This window comes from Microcaecilia unicolor, chromosome 3 (genome assembly GCF_901765095.1).
Source record: "Microcaecilia unicolor chromosome 3, aMicUni1.1, whole genome shotgun sequence".
Lineage (NCBI taxonomy): Eukaryota > Metazoa > Chordata > Amphibia > Gymnophiona > Siphonopidae > Microcaecilia > Microcaecilia unicolor.
This window is the reverse complement of record NC_044033.1, coordinates 208,454,418-208,472,988: the sequence shown is the minus strand read 5'-3', so window position 1 is coordinate 208,472,988 and position 18,571 is coordinate 208,454,418. Positions and strand designations below refer to the sequence as shown.

The following is an 18,571-nucleotide window of genomic DNA, read 5'->3' as shown; positions in this document are numbered from 1 at the left end:
GCTTATTTCGGCTCAATGGGCTGATCCCGAGGGACCTTTGAAATTTTCCAGGGCTATGGGGCAATTGTACCCTCTGAGTGAGGAGCATATGGCTCGCTTTGCTATGCCTAAAGTGGATGCCCTAGTCACAGCTGTGACAAAGAGAACTACCCTCCCTGTTGAAGAAGGTGTTGCCCTGAAGGATATTCAAGACCGTAGACTGGAATCAGCACTTAAACGGTCATTTGAAATTGCAGGTCTCACTATTCGGGCGTCTGCATGCAGTTGTTATGCTGCTAGAGCCTGCCTGGCTTGGTTGCAACAGGCAGTGGAACAGCCCGGTGATGGAGCGGAGCCCTTTTCAGATGTGGCTCTGCGGATGGAGTCGGCCTTGTCCTTTCTTGCTGACGCCCTTTATGATATTGTCAGAGCTTCGGCTAAACAAATGGCAGTAGCAGTGGCGGCTCGCCGTCTTCTTTGGCTACGGCATTGGGCGGTGGACATGGCCTCTAAACAAAGGTTGGTGAAGTTGCCCTTTCAAGGCCTCCTGTTTGGTGAGGAGCTGGAGAAAATTGTGACGGGCCTGGGTGAGGCTAAACCCCAGCGCTTGCCCGAAGATAGGCCTCGGCCTTCCTCTAAGGGTGCGGCGGTCCACTCCTCTTACAGACCTTGCTTCCGTGTGAAGCTCGAAGGTACCGCCCGGGGCATTCTGCTGGGTTCACTTCTCGTGTCCATTTTCAGCAGAGGAACTCCTTTCGCTTGGACAAACGTTCCACAGCCACTGGCTCAAGGCCTGGAGTTCAGGGGCGACCCTCTCAATGAGGGTGCGCCGGCCCTCTCCTCATGTCCTGTCATCGGAGGACGTCTTTCCCTCTTTGCCGAGGAGTGGGCCAACATTTCCTCAGATCAGTGGGTCTTGGACCTGATCAGAGACGGTTACAGAATAGAATTCGATGCCCCTGTAAGAGACGTGTTTGTGGAGTCCCGATGTGGTTCTGCCACCAAACGGGCGGCGGTAGAGGAGACTTTACAAGGTCTGATTCAGATAGGGGCCGTGTCCCTGGTACCTCCCGCCGAACACGGCTGCGGCCGCTACTCCATCTACTTTGTGGTGCCGCGAAAAGGAGGGTCTTTTCGCCCTATTCTGGACTTAAAAGAATTAAACAAGTCCCTGAGAGTGTGGCATTTTCACATGGAAACCCTGCACTCCGTCATTGCGGCGGTACAGCCAGGAGAGTTTCTCACGTCTCTGGACCTGAAAGAAGCTTACTTGCACATTCCAATTTGGCCCCCGCACCAGAAGTTTCTGAGGTTTGCGGTGATGGGAAAACATTTCCAGTTCCGGGCCTTGCCTTTTGGCCTCGCCACAGCTCCCCGCACCTTTTCGAAGGTTATGGTGGTAGTAGCTGCCTTTCTAAGGCGAGAGGGTATTCGGGTTCACCCGTACCTGGACGACTGGCTCATTCGAGCAAACTCTGCTGCAGAGAGTCAGCATGTAACAGCCAGAGTGGTCTCAGTACTTCAATCTCCGGGCTGGGTCGTCAATTTGGCAAAAGTCACCTGACCCCCTCGCAGTCTCTAGAATATTTGGGGGCCAGGTTCGACACAGACTCGGGGTATGTGTGCCTACCCGAGCAAAGGCGGTGCAAGCTTCAGAATCAGGTCCGTCTGCTCCTGAGGATGCCCCGCCCGCGAGCTTGGGACATTGTCCAGCTGCTTGGATCGATGACGGCCACCATGGAACTGGTGCCCTGGGCGAGAGCGCACCTGAGACCTCTACAGTATGCTCTACTCCAAAGATGGTCTCTAGTATCTCAGGATTACCAATGCAGACTCTCTTGGCTCCCTGCGGCCCGACTCAGCATGGAGTGGTGGCTCTCAGACAGCATGCTGCGGCGAGGAATGCCGCTGGCGCTCCCCGATTGGTGCCTAGTGGTGACAGATGCCAGTCTGAAAGGCTGGGGCGCACATTGCAAGGGGAAGCATGCCCAGGGTCTATGGACACCCAAGGAGTCGGAGTGGTCCATCAACCGCCTAGAGTTGAAAGCGGTGTTTCAGGCGCTTCTGGCCTTTCAAGTGACCCTGGAAGGATTGGCTGTCAGAGTGATGTCGGACAACACGACAGCAGTGGCCTACATAAATCGACAAGGCGGCACTCAGTGCAGAGCTCTAGCCGCGCAGGCCGAACAAATTTGCCACTGGGCCGAGCTGCATCTACAGTTTCCATCGGCAGCTCACATTGCAGGTCAGAGCAACGTGCAAGCCGATTATCTAAGCAGGCATCAGATCGATCCAGCGGAGTGGGAACTTGCAGACGAAGTGTTCCTGCAGATATGTGCCAAGTGGGGCAAGCCCGTGATGGATCTAATGGCGACAAGCACCAATGCCAAAGTCCCGTGCTTCTTCAGCAGACGGAGAGATCCTCGCACGGCGGGGTTGGATGCCTTGGCTCAACCCTGGCCTCCGGGCCTACTGTATGTGTTCCCTCCGTGGCCTACTACTACTACTACTATTTAGCATTTCTATAGCGCTACAAGGCATACGCAGCGCTGCACAAACATAGAAGAAAGACAGTCCCTGCTCAAAGAGCTTACAATCTAATAGACAAAAAATAAATAAAGTAAGCAAATCAAATCAATTAATGTGAACGGGAAGGAAGAGAGGAGGGTAGGTGGAGGCGAGTGGTTACAAGTGGTTACGAGTCAAAAGCAATGTTAAAGAGGTGGGCTTTCAGTCTAGATTTAAAGGTGGCCAAGGATGGGGCAAGACGTAGGGCCTCAGGAAGTTTATTCCAGGCGTAGGGTGCAGCGAGACAGAAGGCGCGAAGTCTGGAGTTGGCAGTAGTGGAGAAGGGAACAGATAAGAAGGATTTATCCATGGAGTGGAGTGCACGGGAAGGGGTGTAGGGAAGGACGAGTGTGGAGAGATACTGGGGAGCAGCAGAGTGAGTACATTTATAGGTTAGTAGAAGAAGTTTGAACAGGATGCGAAAACGGATAGGGAGCCAGTGAAGGGTCTTGAGGAGAGGGGTAGTATGAGTAAAGCGACCCTGGCGGACGATGAGACGGGCAGCAGAGTTTTGAACCGACTGGAGAGGGGAGAGGTGACTAAGTGGGAGGCCAGCAAAAAGCAGATTGCAGTAGTCTAAACGAGAGGTGACAAGGGTGTGGATGAGGGTTTTGGTAGAGTGCTCGGAAAGAAAGGGGCGGATTTTACGGATGTTGTAAAGAAAGAAACGACAGGTCTTGGCAATCTGCTGGATATGAGCAGAGAAGGAGAGAGAAGAGTCAAAGATGACCCCAAGGTTTCGAGGGCGAGGGCGAGTGCTCCTGCGGATTCGGCTGCATCCAGGAGAAGTGGTTCTTGTCGCCCCGGATTGGCCCAGGAGGCCTTGGTATGCGGACCTCCGACAGATGCTCGTAGAGGATCCCCTTCAGTTACCTCTGGTTCCCAACCTGTTGTCACAGGGTCCGGTGACCATAGAGGACGCCGGCCGATTTGGTCTTATGGCCTGGCGATTGAGAGGGCGCAATTGAGAGGCAGAGGCTATTCCAATAAAGTAATTACCACTCTCCTGCAAGCCCGCAAGCGTTCCACTTCCGTGGCTTATGCCAGGATTTGGCGCCAGTTTGAAGTCTGGTGTGCTTCCAGAGAGATCACACCCCTGTGGGCTCCTGTCTCGCTGATTCTGGACTTTTTGCAGGATGGTGTACAAAAAGGCTTGGCCTATAATTCCCTGCGGGTGCAAGTGGCAGCGTTGGCCTCCCTGCGTGGCAAGGTTGAAGGCGTGTCTTTAGCTGCTCATCCGGATGTGGCACGGTTTCTTAGAGGGGTGATTCGGCTCCATCCTCCCCTTGTCCAGCTTGGAACCTGGGGCTAGTGCTGAAGGCCCTTCAGGGTGCTCCCTTTGAACTGCTTCGGCGTGCTTCAGAGAAAGATTTGACACTGAAGGCCGTCTTGTTAGTGGCCATTACTTCGGCGAGACGGGTGTCAGAGCTCCAGGCGCTGTCCTGTAGAGACCCTTTTCTGCAGTTTTCAGAGTCCAGGGTCACGGTTCGGACCGTGCCTTCCTTGCCTAAGTTGGTTTCAGCATTTCACCTAAACCAACCTATTTTCTTGCCCTCCTTTGTCGAGGAGGAGTTTCCAGAATCTTTTGGGCAATTGCACCTGTTGGACGTGCGCAGGACTCTGCTGCAGTATCTGTGAGTTACTAACTCTTTCAGGACCTCTGATCATCTGTTTGTTTTGCTATCAGGTCCTCGCAGAGGGTCTCCAGCGTCTAAAGCCACTATTGCCCGCTGGCTTAAAGAATCTACCTTTTCAGCTTATTTGCTTGCCAGCCAGCCTCCGCCTGATGCCTTTAAGGCGCATTCCACTAGAGGAATTTCCTCTTCTTGGGCTGAAACTGGAGCACTCTCTCTTCAAGAGATTTGTAGTGCAGCAACAGGGGCTTCTAAGCTCTCTTTTGCCCGACATTACAGGCTGCATGTGGCTGCCAGGAGGGATGCACATTTTGGAGCGCAAGTGCTGGCGCGTGGTGTGGCTTGTTCCCACCCTATCTAGGGATTGCTTTGATACATCCCATCTGTAATGGCTGCATCTGCTTGATGACAAGGAAGGGAAAATTAGGTTCTTACCGTGATAATTTTCTTTCCTTTAGTCATAGCAGATGCAGCCATGATCCCTCCCTGTCTGATGCTATCTGCTGTAAATCTATTTCAGGTTCTGTTCGTGTTTCCTGGAGATTCCGTCCTTGGGAGAAAGTCGGAAAACAGTCTTCAGGATTCTTGTTCAATTAAAGGAGGATGACTTAATTCCCTCCAGTTTCATGTTTTGGAGGATGAGTTTACTCCCTCCAGTTATGTCTCAGTGGAGGATGAGTTTATGCCCTCCGGGAGGATGTTTCATTCCCTCCATTCTGAGTTAATGCCCTTTGTTGTAGGGCCATCGTTCGCTGTGAGGAAAGCTCATGTTATTCCCATTGCGGTTTGCCATACTGCTTTGGAAGCTTCAAATACTGAAGAGAGGCAGTGGAGCAAGCTGGTATGAGGCACTGAAAAAAGTGTGCTCTCTATCTCCCTCTGCTGGTTGATGGACACAACCCATCTGTAATGGCTGCATCTGCTATGACTAAAGGAAAGAAAATTATCACGGTAAGAACCTAATTTTCCCTTATAGAAATTGAACTCCTCAAAACTTCAGGTCTGTAGTTCAAAGCCTTGTGACTATTAAAAGCTTTACAAATTGCACAAAACTATTGCTAGAGTATTAGTGGGTGCCAACAGATATGAGCCTATCTCACGAGCCCTGAAAGCTTTAGAAACATGACGGCAGATAAGGGCCAAATGGCCCATCCAGTCTGCCCATCCTCAGTAACCACTAACTCCTCCTTTTCTTAAGGGATCCCACATGTTTGTCCCACGCTTTCTTAAATTCTGACACAGTCCTCATCTCCACGACCTCTACCGGGAGGCCATTCCACACATCGACCACTCTTTCCGTGAACGAGTATTTTCTTAGATTCCTCCTAAGCCTATTTCCTCTTTTCATCCTATGCCCTCTCATTCCAGAGGTTTCCTTTATTTGAAAAAGGCTCACCTGCTGTACATTAACGCCACTGAGATATTTAAACATCTCTATGATATCCCCTCTCTCCTCGTTCCTTGCATTAAGTTTAAAATATTGTACTTAGTATTCAAGATTTTAGTAGGTCTGGTATCAGGAGTGCTGGCAGCAAAATCGCATGCATACCAACCCTCAAGGCTTTTGAGATCTGCTGAACAGTTGTGGAGTGGAGGCATGGCCTAGTGGTCAGAGCTCTGGTCTTGACATCGAAAGGTGGCTGGTTCAAATCCCACTGCTGATCCTTGTGATCTTGGGCAAGTCACTTAACCCTCCATTGCCTCCGGTACAAACATAGGGCCCTTGAAATGCTTGTAAAACAAATAGGAAATATTTTTTTTCTCTCAACAAATAGTTAAGCTCCGAAACTCTTTGCCGGAGAATGTGGTAACAGTGGTTAGCGTATCTGGGTTTAAAAAAGGTTTGGACAAATTCCTGGAGGAAAAGTCCATAGTCTGCTATTGAGACAGAAATGGGAAGCAACTACTTGCCCTGGGATTTGTAGTATGGAATGTTGCTGCTCTTTGGGGTTCTACATGGAATCTTGCTGTTCTTGGGGATTCCAGATTCTTGTTACTCTTTGGGGTTCTGGAATATTGCCACGATTTGGGTTTCTGCCAGGTACTTGTGACCTGGCTAGATGGACCATTGGTGTGACCCAGTATGGCTACTCTTATGTTCTTACTAGTAAAACAGGCCCGTTTCTGATACAAATGAAACTGGCGCTGCAAGGTTTTTCTCGGAGTGTGTATGTTTGAGAGAGTGTGAGTGAGAGTGACTGTGTGAGAGAGAGAGAGAGAGAGTGAATGTGTGAGTGTGAGTGTGTGACAGAGTGAGACCGCTGGGTACGAGTGTGTCTCCTCTGTCCCCTGCTCCCGCCTTCAGCCACCCAGCGATTCTCCTCTCTCCCCTTCTCCCCCTCCAGCCACCCAGCAAATCTCCTCTGTCCCCTGCCCCCCCTGTAGCAACCCAGCGATTCTCCTCTCTCCCCTGCCCCCCCCCTCCGGCCACCCAGCGATTCTCCTTTTTCCCTTGCCCCCCCCCCCAGCCACCCACCGATGCTCTTCTCTCCCCTGCCACCCCTGCAGCCACCCATCGATTCTCTCTCCCCTGCCCCCCCTCCAGCCACCCAGTGATTCTCGTTTCTCCCCTGCCCCCCCTCCAGCCACCCAGTGATTCTCGTTTCTCCCCTGCCCCCCCTCAAGCCACCCAGCGATTCTCCTCTCTCTTCCCCCCCCCCAGCCACCCAGCGATTGTCCTATCTCCCCTGCCTCCCCATCCAGCCACCCAGCGATTCTCCTGTCTCCCCTGCCCCCCCCCTCCAGCCACCCTGCGATTCTCCTCTCTCCCCTGCCCCCTCCTCCAGGCACCCAGTGATTCTCGTCTCTCCCCTGCCCCCCCTCCAGCCACCCAGCGATTCTCCTGTCTCCCCTGCCTCCCCATCCAGCCACCCAGCGATTCTCCTATTTCCCCTGCCCCCCCCAGCCACCCAGCGATTCTCTCTCTCTCCTGCACCCCCCCCAGGCACCCAGCAATTGTCCTCTCTCCCCTGCTCCAGCCACCCAGAGATTCTCCTCGCTCCCCTGCCCCCCCTCCAGCCACCCATCGATTCTCCTCGTTCCTCTGTTTACCTCAGTCGAAGTGGCCACGTCTTTGAAAGCCCTGCCCGTCTGTAGCCTTCCGTTCGACTTCTTTCCCTCTGAGTCCCGCCTGCTGATGTCATTTCCTCTTTCTGCGAGGGCAGGACTCTGAGGGAACGAACTCGAAGGGAAGGCTATAGATGTTGAGGTTGTGCCTCGTGCTGCTATCCTGTTGTTGGTCAGTGCTGTTTGTGACGAACCCGGAAGTACGTGACGTAAATTCAGGAGATGGATACAGCGTTAGAGGCAGAACGAACCCTTCAACCTTTTACTGCCACGGAGTCAGTTTCAGAACGTTGGAGGTGCTTTTTATTATATAGGATGTTTACTAAACTGTGCTAAAGGTGCACTAGCATTTTTAGCGCATGCTAAACGCCAGAGACACCCATATATTCTCTTGGGTTTCTCTAGCGTTTTAGCATGTGCTAAAAACTCTAGCGCATCTTAGTAAACATTACCCTTAGATTGTAAGCCCTCCAGGGACAGGGAAATACCCAGTGTACCTGAATGTAACTCACCTTGAGCTACTACTGAAAAAGGTGTGAGCAAAATCTAAATGAATAAAAAGTAAATAAAATTTAGATGTGCCGTCACATCGAGTTATAAAATTGAAAGGGTACAGAGCAACCATTTTTTATGTAGCAGGCCCTTCTATGTGGAATAGCTAACTATTAAGGGTAAAAAAAAATTCAGGAAGTTAAACAGTTAAAACAAGAGCTAAAAGCTTATCTTTTTATGCAAGCTTATGGAGTGGCAGAAGATCAAGATTAAACTGGCAGAAATAATTAGACTGGAGTTACTGGACTTTAGTCATAAGTATTGCCATACTGGGGCAGACCAAAGGTCCATCAAGCCCAGCATCTTGTTTCCAACAGTGGCCAATCCAGGTCACAAATACCTGGCAAGATCCCAAAAAAGTACTAAACATTTTATACTGCTTATTCCAGAAATAGTGGATTTTCCCCAAGTCCAGTTTAATAATGGTCTATGGACTTTTCCTTTAGGAAGCAGTCCAAACCTTTTTAAAACTCTGCTAGGCTAACTGCCTTTACCACATTCTCTGGCAACGAATTCCAGAGTTTAATTACACATTGAGTGAAAAAAACTTTTCTCAGATTCGTTTTAAATTTACTACTTTGTAGCTTCATCGCATGCCCCCTAGTCCTAGTATTTTTGGAAAGCATAAACAGACGCTTCACATCTACCCGTTCAATTCCACTCATTATTTTATAGATCTCTATCATATTTCCCCTCGGCTGCCTTTTCTGGGTCTGTTAACAATCATTGTTTACTAAGCCATGGTAGAGGTGCGTTAGCGTTTTTAGCGTGTGCTAACTGTGTAGACGCCCAATAATATTCCTATGGGCAGCTACACGATTAGCACGCGCTAAAAACATTGGCCCAGCTTAGTAAACAGGGCCTTTTGAAGTTTTATAATTGTAAGAACAAATGTTTATTTTATTATTTTATGTATGTATATTTTGTTAACCGCTGAGAACTTTTGGATTGTGCAGTATAGGAATTTTAAACAAATAAATAACTTCTCCTTAAAAAGTGCTGAGCACCACAGACTGAATATCAGGCTCTTAATTTCCTACATACCACTATTAGGGGCAAAACAAAGCCCCTTCCAAATGGTGTACAGTTGATACAAAATATACAATAAGCAGTATAATAACAATGCCATCAATAAACCAAACAAAATATAGAAGCCTTCAAGGACATTTTCAAATCTGAGCACAGCAGGACAGAGTTCAAAGGGAAAGCATGTGAAGGCTTTCCCTTCTAGAATTATGCCTATGTTTACTAAGGTGTATAGGCGCATTACCGTTTATAGCCCCTTAAATTTAAGGGCGCGTTAGAAACGCTAACACACCTTACTAAACATACACTCCCTGCCTTTGGAAATCATTCAAAGATGGTAGTTTAAAAAAAAATGCAGTTTTCAACCTACCTGTGTTGATGCAAAGACCACCTGTAATTTTTTTTTTTTTTTTTTTACTAACATCTTTGTACAATTTTTAGAGGCAGACAACTTTGACTTCCTTTAATTGTGAACATTGCCATTGGTATGTTTATATTTATTAGTTTTTGATATACCACCTTTGAGGAGGGCCATATGAAGCAGTTTACAATTAACTAAAATTAAAAAGAAAAAGAACCTCAATGAGTAAAAGGAAAGCGGAAAGCAAGGAGATGGAAAAGCAAACTTAGAGGAGCGACTGAGAGGATTAGAAACCTACAACAGGCGCGAATGCTGTTCAAAAACACCGTCCTGGAGGCCCAGGCCAAACATATTCCACGTATCAGAAAAGGAGGACGGAAAACTAAACGACAGCCGGCATGGTTAAAAAATGAGGTAAAGGAGGCTATTGGCGCTAAAAAGGAATCCTTCAGAAAATGGAAGAAGGAACCGAATGAAGAAAATAAGAAGCGGCATAAGGAATGTCAAGTCAGATGCAAAGCGCTGATAAGAAAGGCAAAGAGGGATTTTGAAAGAAAGATAGCGCTAGAGGCGAAAACTGATAGTAAAATTTTTTTAGATACATTAAAAGCAGGAAGCCGGCAAAAGAATTGGTTGGCCTTCTGGATGACCGGTGTATAAAAGGGGCGATCAAGGAAGACAAAGAAATAGCAGAAAAACTAAATGAGTTCTTTGCCTCAGTCTTCACCGAGGAAGATTTGGGAGGGATACCGGTGCCGGACAGGGTATTCGAGGCTGACGAGTCAGAAAAAATGAAATATCTGTAAACCTGGAAGATGTAATGGAGCAGTTCTGCAAACTGAAGAGTAGCAAATCTCCTGGACCGGATGGTATTCATCACAAGATACTGATAGAACTAAAAAATGAGCTGGCAGAGCTACTGTTAGTGATTTGTAATTTATCCTTAAGATCGAGCATGGTACCGGAAGATTGGAGAGTGGCCATTGTAACGCCGATATTTTAAAAAGGTTTGAGAGGAGATCCGGGAAATTATAGACCGGTAAGTCTGACATCGGTGCCGGGCAAAATGGTAGAGACTATTATCAAGAACAAAATTACAGAGCACTTTCAAAAGCATGGACCATGGATTTAGTGAAGGGAAGTCTTGCCTCACCAATCTGCTGCATTTCTTTGAAGGGGTAAACAAACATGTGGACAAAGGTGACCCGGTTGATATTGTGTATCTAGATTTTCAGAAGACGTTTGGTAAAGTCCCTCATGAAAGACTACAGAGGAAATTAGAGGGACATGGGATTGGAGGTAGTGTCTTACTGTGGATTAAAAACTGGTTCAAAGATAGGAAACAGAGAGTAGGGTTAAAAGGTCAGTATTCGCAATGGAGAAGGATAGTTAGTGGGGTCCCTCAGGGATCTGTTCTGGGACCTTTGCTTTTTAACATATTCATAAATGACCTAGAGATGGGGGTAACTAGTGAGGTAATCAAATTTGCTGATGACACAAAGTTATTAAAAGTCGTCAAATCGCGGGAAGATTGTGAAAAATTACAAGAGGACATTACGAGACTGGGAGACTGGGCGTCTAAATGGCAGATGACGGTTAATGTGAACAAGTGCATAGTGATGCATGTGGGAAAGAGGAACCCAAACTATAACTACATCATGCAGGGTTCAGCGTTAGGAGTCACGGACCAAGAAAGGGATCGTTGATGATACGTTGAAACCTTCTGCTCAATGTGCTGCTGCGGCTAGGAAAGCAAATAGAATGTTGGGTATTATTAGGAAAGGGATGGAAAACAAAAATGAGGATATTATTGTGCCGTTGTATTGCTCCATGGTGCGACCGCACCTCGAGTATTGTGTTCAATTCTGGTCGCCGTACCTCAAAAAAGATATAGTGGAATTAGAAAAGGTGCAGAGAAGGGCAACAAAGATGATACAGGGGTTGGGATGACTTCCCTATGAGGAAAGGCTGAAGAGGCTGGGGCGATGATATGATAGAGGTATATAAAATAATGAGTGGAGTAGAACAGATAGATGTGGAGCGTTTGTTTACGCTTTCCAAAAATACTAGGACAAGGGGGCATGCGATGAAGCTGCAGTGTAGTAAATTTAAAACGAATCGGAGGAAATGTTTCTTCACTCAGCGCGTAGTTAGACTCTGGAATTCGTTGCCAGAAAAAGTGGTTAAGGCGTTGACTTAGCGGACTTTAAAAAAGGGTTGGACGGCTTCCTGGAGGAAAAGGCCATAGAATGTTATTGAATGGACGTGGGAATAATCCACTATTTCTGGGATGGGCGGGACAAATTGTTCTTTTGGCCGCTGTCGGAAGTGTTCTGGGCTCGATGGACCCTTGGTCTGTCCCAGCATGGCGATGCTTATATGTAATGCTAAGTAGTAGTAGTAGTAGTACTTATATGATGCTAGGAATTATTAGGAGAGGGATGCAAATAAGACCAAAAATATAATGCCTCTGTATGGCTCCATGGTGTGACCTCACCTTGAGTATTGTGTTCAATTCTGGTCTCTGTATCTCAAAAAAGATATAGCGGAATTAGAAAAGGTTCAAAGAAGAGCAACCAAAAATGATAAAGGGGTTGGAGCTCCTTTCATATGAGGAAAGGCTAACGAGGTTATGGCTCTTCAGCTTGGAAAAGAGACGGCTGAGGGGGAGATATGATAGAAGTTTACAAAATCCTGCGTGGTGTGGAGCGGGTAGAAGTGAATCAATTTTTCACTCATCTAAAAAATACAAAGACCAGGAGATACTCAATGAGATCGCATGGAAATACTTTTGGAGCAAGTGTGTGTGTGTGTGTGTGTGTGTGGGGGGGGGGGGTATGTTTTCACTTGGGCTCTGGATCTCGTTGCCGGAGGATGTGATGGCGGCGGTGGTTTGGCCGAGTTCCTGGAGGAAAGGTCCATGGTCTGTTATTGAAATGGACATTGTGGAGGCCACTGCTTGCTCTGGGATTGGTGGTATGGAATATTGCTACTGGTTGGGTTTCTGCTGAGTGCTTATGACCTTGGATTAGCCACTGCAGGAAGTAGGATGGTGGGCTTGATGGACCATTGGTCTGACCCAGTATAGCTATTGTTATATTCTTATGAGCGGCGGAGTAGAACTTCAAAGTGTTACAGGTCACCATTCAATCAAGGCCAAGTTTTACCCAGCTGCCTGCTGGAACAGAAAATGCTTTAGCACTGACTTTTGCCTGTGACTGCCTAGATATTGTCCGGTTAGTGCCAGGGTGGTCCAGGGGTGGAGCCAGTGCTTAACCCCATTATTGGTGATATTCAGGCTGCTAACCAGTTAAGTAAGTGGATAAGGTTAGGACAGCAAAAGATTGTCTTAACCTTATCCGCTAACTGCTCACTGCTTTGATTATCAGCTGGTGCCCGGTTAACTTCCGCACGTACTCGGATGTTCAGTGCCGGAGTCTGGATACGGCCTGGCATCGAATATCCAGTCTTAATTCAGCTCATCTTGTCAGTGGCTTAAAAACCGCTGACTGGCGTGGGCTGCATGTCGGGCCCTTGGTAGTTTAGTTCCTGGTACCCATTGCTCATTGTGCAAGAAGACTTCCTTTGGAAATGAAACAGTGTTCTCTTTCCGAATTGCTATTGACTTAAAGAATAGACATTGCAGACTGGTCAAGATACTTGTGTTATGCATGCCTCCCAGCAGATGGTAGGTGTTCATAATCCAAGCGTCTTGACTAGTCTGGAGTGCCTACAGGAAAGAAAATTAGCAGGTAAGGTCTAATTTCTCCTTCCCCAAGCAATCAAATGCTTTATCCATATTTAAAAGCATCTGGTCCCTTATTAAGCCTTGGCGATATGCAGGCATCTTTGTTATACAGGTGGTGATAAATTTATTAAAGGGGAGGGGTTAGGCCTGTCACTTCACTGCTCAGTAATGCAAATTTTGGATCTAAAAAGGATATCCTCTTTTTAGGATATTAATTTTCTAAACTTAAAATACTGTTCCCCAAAATTACCTGAATCTTAGGTATTCCCTTCACCTACGTGGTAAAATGCTTTTTCATTGTGTAAATTGCCTTGACAATTAATCTTCCACTGGTTGAAATAAATAAAAAAAAAAATAACTCTTCACCTCTCTCTCTCACGCCTTGTGTTTTGTAGATGCCAGCCTGTATAATTACATGGCAGACATTGAGGAGCAGGGCAGCGTCTTGCAATGCTTTGATGAGAATACATTGGTAATACCTACATTATCTTTTTCCTCCCCACCCCCTTGGTACCTCTATATAGAGCAAACGAGGCATGAAGAACACTTCCAGTGCTGTTCTTCAGCTACTCATTATACCAGTGTTTCCCAAGTCCGGTCCTGGAGTACCCCTTGCCAGTCAGGTTTTCAGGTTATCCACAATGAATATACATGAAAGAGATTTGCATATAATGGAGGCCATGTAGGCAAATCAGGTTCATGCATATTCATTTTGGATATCCTGAAAACCTGACTGGCAAGGGGTACTCCAGGACTGGACTTGGGAATCCCCCCTGGAGCTTTGAGGGCTGTCAGCAGAGCTACATCCAAAAATGGAGCCCTTGCTGCCACCCATAACACCGGAACTGGCTGTTTATCAGAGGAGACCCAGCTGGTACCCCCATCCTGCGTAATATCTGCCTTCCACCAGCAGCCCTTCTCCTAAAGGGAACCTTCCTCTCTCAGTGCTACTGTTATCCTCTCCCCTGGGATATCCATTTCCCTGTTCATATCCCTTTCCCTGCCCCCTCCTTGTCTCTGTTCACCCCTAGAACTCTTACCCCTTTCCATCTTTGCTCAGTCACTTCCTTCCCCAGAGACCCCATCTTTTCTTATCCTCACTCTTGTCTTTAGAAGCTGGGGACCTCACCCTCTGACCTGTTTTTTTTTAAACTTCCTGCAGTTCGACAGTAGTGTGGATCTGAGTCTGGATCCTGGAGCTCCTGCTTCCCCATGGGACCTGGTCAACGGAGATCTCTTTCCAGGTAGGAAGGATCCCTCCACCTCCAGATGCACATGTGACTCTGCTTCCAGATGTGATTGGCACGTGTGGGTGACTCCAGTGGTGCGGTGTGAGCGTGAGCCGTTCCAGATGTGGTTAGCACATGCTCAAGCGACTCCAGATGTGGGCAGCACGTGCGCAAGTGGGCTCCAGATGTGTGCGGTTGCAGATTTGCATGGTAGATTTTTTTTCATTCTCAGCTTTACATATGTATTTGCTTCGGTTTGGTATGTTGCTATTATGATTACATTTCTGTCCTATGAATTCCAAAAAAGGAAAAAAAAAAAAAAAGACTCCTGGCAGCTAACGGTAAGGAAAATTGGCACACGCACGCTAAGCCCAAAACAGTAAAATTAATTAGGCAAGTCCAATCCTCAGTGAAGAGATGGAAAATATTTAGAAATCCAAGCCACCTGCCAGCAATTTTTAGCACCCAGGAGAATTTGTTTTTCTTCCACTTAGTTCTGCTTTGTTTTTGCTCTCTGCTTTTTCTCTGTTTTGGTTCTTGTGGATTTAGATTGATTTTCTTTGCATTCCTTCCCTCCTCCATTTGGATTCCTTCTGCCAGGCACTCTTTCTCCCCCTCCCTCTGGGAATTGTTGTCTAATGTGGTTCAGTAGTAGGGTTCCACCAGCAGCAGTCCATCTTGACTTGCCCTACAGGAGTGGGGGAGGGGGGGGGGATCGGAGCCCCCACACCTTCCTTTCTCTGGTCAACATTTTTCCCTTTGAGAATCCGGCTTTGAATTTTACAAGTGACCCGGTGCCCAGGAGTTTACCAGCCTGGTCATGAAAAGGGTAAAATCCTTGTGGAGTTTTAACAGATAATGTAGATAAATTCCTTCTTTCCTGAGATGAGCAGGGCATGAGAGCAAATTAATGGAAGAGCGTCCATTCGAGACACTGTCATCGAGAACACAGTGACGCTGCCAACCTCCAACAAGGAGGCTAGCTTCCAGCTTAAAAAGTGGTTATTGAAGCATCAGAAAACAACTGCTCAATGTCTGTCTCCTATCATTTTCTGCCTTCACAGAAGTCCGGGTGAAGTTGGAGCCCTTGTCTCCCTCATCTTCTCACTGCTCAGACTCCTCTATCTCCTCTTCCTCCAGCGATATCCCGCAGCAGGTATGTTCTGTCTACGGCGTTATCTGCTCTCTCACTTTTGCATTTCTGAACCCTATCACCACCTGTGCAGCCTCCCTTTCCATTACTGCTTTCTCTTCACCCTGTCTTTCTTGCTCACCTTTGCGGACTACTTCATCTTTCTTGTGCCATCCCTCCGGTCTCCGCTTCCATCACTGTGTCCTCTTCCTCGCTACGTCTCTTTGCCCTCGTCTCCCTGCCCTCCTTTCCCCTCTCCTCCTGTCACTGCCCAATCCTTGTCCTGTTTCTGTAGCCTGTCCTGCCATCACTGCTTTCTCATCTCGCCTCTTATCAGTGCTGTCTCTCCTTGTGTCAGTCTCCTGCATCCTCTTCCTCTCTCGAAGGTTTCATTGGTGAAGCGGGAACAACACCTGAACCCTCCTTGCCTGTTTGGGGATGTCTTGCCGCCTCCTCTAACCACAGTGCAGTTTAACATGGTGCCTGTTCCGGAGAGTTGCACAACAGCATCGGCAGCTACAGGTTGGTTGTGGACTTGCTCACTGCATTGTTTCTTGCAGGGAATTCCCAGGGCAGGTTGTGGGTCATGATCCCTAGAAAGAGCCTAAAGGTCCATTCTACATTTCTGCATATTTGCTCTTTTTAAAAGTGGTGTAACTTAACCACATTCGTTCAGCAGCCTGTAAAAGAAATTCCTCTGTAGCTCTCAGGGCTCAATATTCAAAGGATTTCGGCTTCTTTGAGAGTTCGGCTCATAAATTGGCCTCTTGGAAGATTTACTGAGTATCAGGGCCCTCATTTTATAATCAATAGAAGGTGACACACCAGGGGTGTAGCCAGACCTCACGGTGGGAGGGGGCCAGAGCCCGAGGTGGGGGGGGCACATTTTGGTGTGCCACCACCCACCCGCCACCTCATTGCCCCCCTCCGCCGCTGCCTCGCTACTGCAAATACCTTGGCTGGCGGGGGTCCCACCAGCTGAAGCCTTTGTCCTACACTGGTCTCCAGTGCCGCCGTGTTGCCTTCCCTGCTCTGTCTTCCCCTCACGTTCGGCACGCTTCTTTTAGTGAAATCGAGCATGCTCAGTCTTCACTAAAAGGAGCGTGCCGGGTGTGAGGGGAAGACACAGCAGGGAAGGCAACACAGCGGCGCCAGAGACCGGTGCTGGATGAAGGCTTCAGCTGGCGGCGGTTGCGGACCCTCCCCCAGCAAAACCAGGGGCCCAGAAGAAATTTGAGGGGGCCCAGGCCCTCGTGGCCCCAGCTAGCTACGCCATTGGACACACCACAGATGTCTAACCTTATGATATTTCTCTCTCTGTCCATTTGTCTTTTTTTCCTCCCTCTGTATGTCTTTCTGGTGTGAAATTCTTCTCCTCCCCCACTCTCTCCCTGTCCTCTGGACCCATCTCCATCCTCTCCCACCCCTATTTCTTCTTGCCTGCTCCTTCCCCTCTCACAGGTAAAAGCGTATCACAAAGGAAGGTGAACAACCTTGTGAGCCGGAAACCAGCCATCCAGCCTAAGCCAGTGCTGATGAGCTCCACTCCAGTAACTCCGCAGGCCCCCAGCCCGACCAAAGCTATTCTCGTGCAGACTTTACCCAGCAGCATCGCCTCAGCGCCGCCACAGCCTCAGCCACTGCCTATCAAACCCTCTCTCACAGGTAATAGCCCCCTGCACAGCTGTCCCTGGGGGGGGGGGGTAGGATCACCAAACCAAAGATAGAGGTCCTGGTAGCTGTCATAAGTACATAACTATTGCCACACCGGGACAAACCAAAAGTTCCATCAAGCCCAGCACCCTGTTTCCAACAGTGGCCAATCCAGGTCACAAATACCTGGCAAGATCCCAAAAAAGTACATTCCTTGTCATCAAGCAGATGAAGCCATTACGTATGGGTTGTGTCCATCAACCAGCAGGGGGAGATAGAGAGCACTCAACTTTTCACAGTGCCTCATGGCCAGCCAGCTCCACTTCCTCTTCAGTATTCTCTATCTCCCCAAGCAGGGTGGCTGCAGCTTCTTCGAGCTCCATCAAAATCTGCCTGGGGGTGGCTCCTGGCTTGCCAGTTGTTAGCCGGGGTGTTAGAGGCTATAGCAGCTTCACTTTGAAGGCACATAGGTTAGCCCTTTCCCTGCCTTACCCTTGCCCCCGTGGATGTGGACATATTAGCTTGTTTTTCCCTGTCCTTTCCCACTCAGTGGATGCAGGCACATTGGTTCGCCTTTCCCACTCATCTGAGCCTCCGGAGTTCTTATTACCTCTGCTTTCCTCACAGCGTTTAAAAAAAAAAAAAAAATGGAACAGAGGTTTTCCTTTGATTCTTCTATGGGACCGGAGCTGTGATACTCGGTCCGGTGAGGTAAGGGTGTTTTCTAACTCCTCCGGGGTGGGCCCGCGATCGGGGCGTTTTTGGCGGAAAGCTGTGTTTCGGGCGCTTCTGGCCTTTCAAGTGACCCTGGAAGGATTGGCTGTCAGAGTGATGTCGGACAACACGACAGCAGTGGCCTACATAAATCGACAAGGCGGCACTCAATGCAGAGCACTGGCCGCGCAGGCCGAACAGATTTGCCACTGGGCCGAGCTGCATCTTCAGTTTCTGTCGGCAGCTCACATTGCAGGTCAGAGCAACGTGCAAGCCGATTATCTAAGCAGGCATCAGATCGATCCAGCAGAATGGGAACTAGCAGACGAAGTATTCCTGCAGATATGTGCCAAATGGGGCAAGCCCATGATGGATCTTATGGCGACAAGTTCAAATGCCAAAATCCCGTGCTTCTTCAGCAGACGGAGAGATCCTCGCTCGGCAGGGTTGGATGCCTTGACTCAGCCCTGGCCTCCGGGCCTACTATATGTGTTCCCTCCGTGGCCCTTGATAGGGTGCATGCTCCTGCGGATTCGGTTGCACCCAGGAGAAGTGGTCCTCATCGCCCCGGATTGGCCCAGGAGGCCTTGGTATGAGGACCTCCGACAGATGCTAGTGGAGGCTCCCCTTCCTTTACCTCTGGTACCGAACCTGTTGTCACAGGGCCCGGTAGCCATGGAGGACGCTTGCCGCTTTGGTCTTATGGCATGGCGATTGAGAGGGCGCAATTGAGGGACAAAGGCTATTCAAACACAGTCATTCTACTCTCTTGCAGGCCCGCAAGCGTTCCATTTCCGTGGCTTATGCCAGGATTTGGCACCAGTTTGAGTCTTGGTGTGCTTCAAAAGCGATCACACCCATGCGGGTTCCTGTCTCGCCGATTCTGGACTTTTTGCAGGATGGTGTACA

The 18,571-nt window shown here is 48.6% G+C and overlaps 1 protein-coding gene across 3 annotated transcripts in view; it reads left to right on the top strand.

Annotated features, from left to right (window-relative positions):
* The window catches only part of ATF6B (activating transcription factor 6 beta), a 64,643-nt gene that overhangs the window by 26,709 nt on the left and 19,363 nt on the right, over positions 1 to 18,571 (top strand). For all 3 annotated transcript variants that reach the window (XR_003941511.1, XM_030197299.1, XM_030197300.1), the window contains 5 exons: positions 13,330 to 13,406; positions 14,097 to 14,178; positions 15,228 to 15,319; positions 15,682 to 15,817; positions 16,757 to 16,960. Coding sequence is in view for 2 of the 3 variants with exons in the window: in XM_030197299.1 (XP_030053159.1) it covers positions 13,330 to 13,406; positions 14,097 to 14,178; positions 15,228 to 15,319; positions 15,682 to 15,817; positions 16,757 to 16,960 (591 nt within the window). In the remaining variant the exon portion in view is untranslated. The remainder of the gene's footprint in view (positions 1 to 13,329; positions 13,407 to 14,096; positions 14,179 to 15,227; positions 15,320 to 15,681; positions 15,818 to 16,756; positions 16,961 to 18,571) is intronic.